The 6,000-nt window shown below is 56.3% G+C and overlaps 1 protein-coding gene across 1 annotated transcript in view; it reads right to left on the bottom strand.

The window, feature by feature from the left end:
• Window positions 1–455: 455 nt before the first annotated feature.
• CUNH10orf90 (chromosome unknown C10orf90 homolog) overlaps window positions 456–6,000 on the bottom strand; it is a 43,878-nt gene continuing 38,333 nt past the window's right edge. The window contains exons 5-7 of the mRNA XM_045291380.1: window positions 2,290–2,353; window positions 1,323–1,422; window positions 456–1,246 (exon numbers count right to left, since the gene is read on the bottom strand). Of these exons, the coding sequence (XP_045147315.1) occupies window positions 1,208–1,246; window positions 1,323–1,422; window positions 2,290–2,353 (203 nt within the window). The 3' untranslated portion in view covers window positions 456–1,207. The remainder of the gene's footprint in view (window positions 1,247–1,322; window positions 1,423–2,289; window positions 2,354–6,000) is intronic.

Raw genomic sequence — 6,000 nt, 5'->3', positions numbered from 1 at the left:
TTTATCAGCTATGTTTTCCCTTTTGCCCGCTCAGCCACACTGGAGCTGGCCCCTTCACAAAGGAGCATTTTCCCTTTGCCAGCTACACCATCTGCACTTGGCCAGCAGAAGGCCTAGTGGGCTACATATTAACGGCAAGATCCGTGGTTCAAACCCACCAGTAGTGCCAAGGGAGACAGATGCGGCTGTCTGCTTCTATAAAGATTTAAAATTTCAGAGACTCACAGACAGACCTCTACTCTGTCCTACGGGGTCCCTCGGAGTTGGCACCGGCTTGATGTCTGTGGGTTTCTCCAGCACCAGCTCCTGGGGTGGTGTCAGGGAGCACCCAGCCGCCCGGCCTGGGTGACCATGGGCAGGGTGCTGGCCGAGGCAGAAAGGCAGAGCCAAACTTGTTCTACAGTGCCTATTCTACCCACAGCAGAGAAGCCAGGCAGGCCTTTGTTTGTGTAACATTTGTGTTTATTTCCATGTTTGCTGTTAAATACTAATTTGCCCTTGGCTCCCAAGCACGTGAGTATAAACTGTGGATGCTGTGACAGTTCAGGATAGATGGCCCAGTAGGAGCTGCTTGGATGGTTTTGGCAGCTTTGCTTCTGGTGGGTGGATGTAGGAAGGGTGCCTTGAGTGGGCAGAAGAAGGAATGGTGACTGACCACAACCAGGTGACCAGAAGCAGACTGTGTACCCCTATATCTCTGCCAGGCCCCCACTGACATCTGAAGTCAGGTCCTAGCGTGACCTGGGACAGGCGTGCGGAGAGGGCTAGAATGCTCCCAGGGATATACTGATATCTGGGCTTTAGAGGAGCAGCAGGAGGTGGGATTGGGATTTTTTTTAAATGATGGAATTTGGTGAAAAAAAAAGTCTCCTGGGGACCTAAGCCACTTGTGTGTTTATATTGCCTCCCTGCTGGGAGGGGGCTCTGGGGAGAGGAATACTGCCCTGCCCAGGGCAGCAGAGGGGGACATCTGCTGGTAGGCTGCCTGGGTACCGGTCCCCTCCAAAAGTGGGCTCTATCCAGGACCACTGCCGCTCTGTGCTGTCAGTTGGAAACTCAGGAAGCTAGGTTTTCCTTCATGGAGAAAGGGGGGAGAAAAAAAATGGAGGAAGGGTCTTTTGGGAGTGAGGCTAGCGTGGAGTTTAATGGCTCATTGGGCGTCTGAGGCCTTCCCGGTCCGGGGACATGGAGGGCAGTGGGCAGCAAGTCACACGGCGTTCCTCTGGAGGAGCTGGTCCAGTAGTTGCTGGAGGGGCAGGACGGAGGTGTCAGCGTGGCCCCGCGTGCCTGCGCCCTGGCCACCCGAGGATGGTCCCTGATACCTTTTTGAAGACCTCGGCACGGAGTCTGTTGCTCTGCAGGGTCACCCGCTTCTTCTGCTCCTCCTTTTTCTTTTTGACTTCCGGCAAGTTGTTGTAGATTCTGAGACAGACCCAGGGGCCGCCTGGTGAGTGGCCAAGTGGCAGCTCAGGCCCATGGGGCTGAAGCTCCCCGTCCTGTCGTTGGTAAGCTTGGGCACCACATGAGGGGAACCCGGAAAACCAGTGCTGCTCTTAGAAGAGCCACAGACGGACCGTGTGGCAGGTGATGGTGCCTGGTCTCAGGCCCTCCACTCTTGAGTTAGCTCGCTATACCCTCGCCCAGTGAGAGGCCCCAAACCCTCCACACTGACTTCCTGAGGCTTGTCCTGTCTCCAAACCCCTTTCTCAAAGTGTCCTGTGATCTAGATGTTAAGGAGCGTGGCCTGCCCTGCCTGGTGCTGTCTCAGGGGACAGGTAGCATGATGTGTTGGTCAGTGATCATGGCACCACAGAGATGTCAACCCATCCCTTGTGGGGGGACCAGGCACCAGAGTCGCTACATCAACGGTAACAAGCGTCCCGCAGAAATAGGGCAGAGAGGCAGGTGCGGCGTTCTTCAAACTTAAAATAAAGACTGTGTACACACACCTTCTAACACTCCAAGTGTCCCTTTTTGTGGCTGGGAAAAGGAGCAGGCCACGCATGGACGTGCCAGGATTTACATTGGAATAAAACACATACAGGAGTGACAGCCTGGTGGCGTAGCGGCACAGTGGTTACTTGTTGGGCTGCTAACCGCAAGGTCAGCAGTTTGAAACCACCAGCTGCTCTGCTGGAGAAAGATGGGGCTTTCTACTCATTGTAAAGAGTTACAGTCTGGGAAATTCACAGGGGCAGTTCTGCCCTGCCCTTTAGGGTCCTGTGGGTCGGCATCGCCTCGATGGCAGTGGGTTTGTTTTGGGTTTGGATGGGGCTGTGGTGCCAGTACCTTTTGGACCGCATGTACATCTCCTCCTCTGAAATGCACCGTTCTTTGGGCTTGAACAAGTTATCTGGAAAAACACGGAGAGGGGGTTCATTGAGAAGGAAGCGGGGGGCATCATATGGCCTCGGCCTGAGCTGTGTTGTTCAGGCTTTTGTTGCGTGGGACACAGACACGGGAGACACGCACGGAAGCCATGGACGGACTACTGGCCCACGGTGGTCTTGACAAAAGTCACAGTTCCTTCGTGGAGACACTGTTGGGGACGCTGCCTGGAGCCACAAAGAGCCACGGCTCCCTGGGCAAGTGCCAGGGTGACGTCACCGTGAGGGGCACAGCCAGCTCACCACAGGGGAGCCCCGCAGCAGGCTGGTGATGGCCCAGGAACAAGGACATGGAGCAGCTGTCCCTGAGTCCTCGGAGCAGGGCCTCCCACCCTGTGCAAAACCCTCTGGAGACCGATGCTCAGCCAGGCAGGTGAAGCCCCCCTGGTCCTGCTCCGGCTGTTGGGAAGCACAACGGGCAGCAGCACGTGCGCCCAACTGCTGGAGGGGAAGTTCTCAGTGGCCCCAAACAGCAGCTCTTCAGTGGTCAGTGTGTGCCCCCAAGCACGACGAGGCTTACGGAGGTCACACTCACAGTGCAAGTGACTGTTTTCTTTTAGATGAAATTAAGTTAGCAAGGTCCACGTCCATGTCTGTGTCCCGGGAATACCCTGCTCCCAGACAGCCCCACAGCTGCCCCACACACTCTTGCTTCCTGGCCGGTCACCGGATCCTAACCACAGGGTCTGCTGGGGACCAGATTTGGCGAGGCCAGGCTCCCTATTTCAAAGTCAGCGGAGAGCCAGGCCTGAGATCCTGGGGCTCCTGGCACTGGGGGACAGACAGCAGCTGAGTCTCGGCCTCCCTTTCATGTCTGAGAACGGAACACGTGTGGGTGTCAGATACCACCACGTGCACACGCGCACACATGTGCGTGCACAGATGGTCTGGACACCCGGACAGCTGACCGTGTCCCCAAGGATTGCCTGGCGCCTGCGCTGGAGACTGTTTGGGAGGCGGGCGTGCTGCCTACACGTGGAGCCCCTGTGGACGGTCGATTGAGAGGCTCCCTCTACACTGCGGGAGGGTTGGGGTTGGGGGAGGTGAGGCAAACTTTTGAGATGGAGGAGCCCCTCCCAACCCGAGCAGCAATTTAAAAAGTATTTGAGAGCCACGTATATACATTTTTCCCCTGAGCGCTGAATTATTTGTATTGTGCATTTTAATGCTCAGGACAGAGTAAGTGGTCACACCTTCTACTACAAAATCATAATGGCACATCCACATGAACCGAAGATTAAAAATCCACTATGTCGAGGGTCCTGGGACGGGTGTCTAACAAAACAACACAGTTCAAGTCTCCTAGGGAGTGTCGAATCCAGTCGGGCAAATTCCTAACATTCAAAGTTGAATTTCGAAAGGATCTCCTACAGGAAGTGTGTGATGGAATGAGTCTGTGTGTCCCAGTTATTCACTCTTCCACTCACTAAAGAAATGCGTGTGTGCCCGGGCTTGGCAGGGTCACTCCTGGAGCCCAAGATTGAGCCTCTCAAACAGGAGCCTACTAGAACCCAGTCAGTGGGTAACTGGATAATCAGATTTAGGTAGAGCCTGTTCAGTTTGAGTTGAAGCTCCTCCCCACACTCCACCCTCTTAAGTTGCAAAGACCTGGGGCACCAAATTGACAGGGAATGCCACAAGCACTCAGACAAACTGCCCCGACAGACGAGGAACAAGGCCAACCGCCTCAAGGCGTTGCAGCAGAAGGGCCACCATTCCCTTGGAAAGAGCAACCATTCCCTGGGAAAGCCATTCTCTGACAGTGCTGCCTCTACTGCCACCGCTGCCACACTTACCAGGGAAGCGAAAGGCAGCCGGTGCACCTAACTGGCCCCACTCCCTTCAGGGAGCCAGCTGCCAAGCTTGGAGTACCTGCCTCACCTCACCTGCCAGCATGCTCCCCTGCGGGGCATGCCCACCCCGGCTCCCCACAAATGCATTTTCACAAATGCATGAAGCCACCACTATCTGAATGGCATCCTTTGAAAGGTTCCACTTTTACTCCGGAGCCACCTGAGGCTCCAGGGCTGCCCTGTGCAGACCCCTGCTCTGGACTGAGGTCAGGGATTTATCCGGACAGCTCCGTCCCCGGAGCTGCTCCTCCGAGGTTGACCTGGGCACTTAGAACCGGGGCGCTTGGGCCTCTCGCCTTCTTTATAGCCAATGAAAAGCACTGCCCAGCACCCAGGGCATAAACTGTAGTCACCTGCTTTGGCAGCCTCCCCCCCCAGTCATTCCAGCACCCCCAGCAGTGTCAGCCATTTTTGGAGACAGTGACATAGAAGAAGTTTCCGGACGTGCCCTCCCCGCTATGTGGATCACCCGGGCCCCGAGCTGTCTGTTGGAAAGGATGTAGCCAGGGACAAGCCATCAGTAGCTCAGGGCAGCTGCCAAGCCTGAGCCTCCCAGAACCCCCTCCCATGGGAGACTGGGAGTCTGAAAGGATCGAAAACAGGCTATGTCGTTTGGGTGGGGGTGCTCTCGGAGGGTGCCACCCTCGCATGTTCCAGCAGCATGACCCTGTCCCTGGGGGCCCAGTAAGAGCCGGTGATGCCTGCTATGGTTTCTCAGGAAGGAAACCCCATCACAGGAAGATGGTTTCTGCTGTCCCAGTGGGTAACACCTCGGAGGCAGGAGCCGTCTAGGCAGAGCTGTGCGCCTCCCACTTGCACCGGACAGTGGGGCCCTGAGGGCTCTCAGGCCTGTGCTGGACACACCCTCTGTGGCCGCAGACAGGGTTCAGCCTCCTTGGAGCCTGCTCTTGGTGATGACGCCGTGGGCAGTGAGTGCTGGGCCTTGACGTGGAAGTACTGCAGGCAGGCTGGTCTTGCAGCCAGGTCTCCGGCCCTCCCCATGAGAAAGGTGAACCCCAGACGTGAGGGATAAGCGGGGGGCAGGTTGCCCTCTCTCAGCCTCGAGCACTGTGGGGTGGACAGTCACCAGGCTCTTCCTCTCCCACCCCCTCGGATATCCTGTGTGATTCTGGACTTGGCTTCCAGCTATCCTCCTGGCTGACTCTCCCCAAGAGGCATGTGAACCCCAGGGAACCAGGGGCCTCTCCCCTCCGTCATTTGTCCCCCACTTCACTCCATCCCTGTGGCCAAAGGCACCATGGGCTTCCTCATTGTAGTTGCTGCCTAGTTATGCCCAGGAGTCCCAGCAAGGGGCAGCAGGGGCCAAGTACCTCTGATGGCTCCCGAAAAGCCGCCACCTCTCAAACACATCTATGCAGGAAGCGGGACGGTCAGGGTGCTCCTTAGAATGGAGGATGGAAGGAAAGGAAGCGCCTATGTGGCGGGCTGGATGGGGTGTGGTTGCTGATTTTACTGCCTGAGATGGGCTGTGAAATGCACATAGCATGCTCTTTACAAACAAACAAACAAACAACAAACAAACAACAAACAGTCCCTCTGGACTCCTGAGCCCTAAAACCTAAGAGTGGTCGGAGTGGCTTAAAGAGAGAGAGGGGAAAGTAAAACGGGAATGGACGTGCAGGCCTTCTCTCAAACCCCACACAAAAGAGCAGAGGCCGGCGGGGCTTCTCGGCACGTACTCTGTACATTTGTCAGAGACCAGTGGCTGGAGACGGACATCAAGCCTGGGGACGTAGAGG

Source organism: Echinops telfairi, unplaced genomic scaffold (genome assembly GCF_000313985.2).
Source record: "Echinops telfairi isolate 266 unplaced genomic scaffold, ASM31398v2 ScPeMD7_70;HRSCAF=299, whole genome shotgun sequence".
Lineage (NCBI taxonomy): Eukaryota > Metazoa > Chordata > Mammalia > Afrosoricida > Tenrecidae > Echinops > Echinops telfairi.
This window is presented reverse-complemented; position numbering and strand designations above follow the sequence as displayed.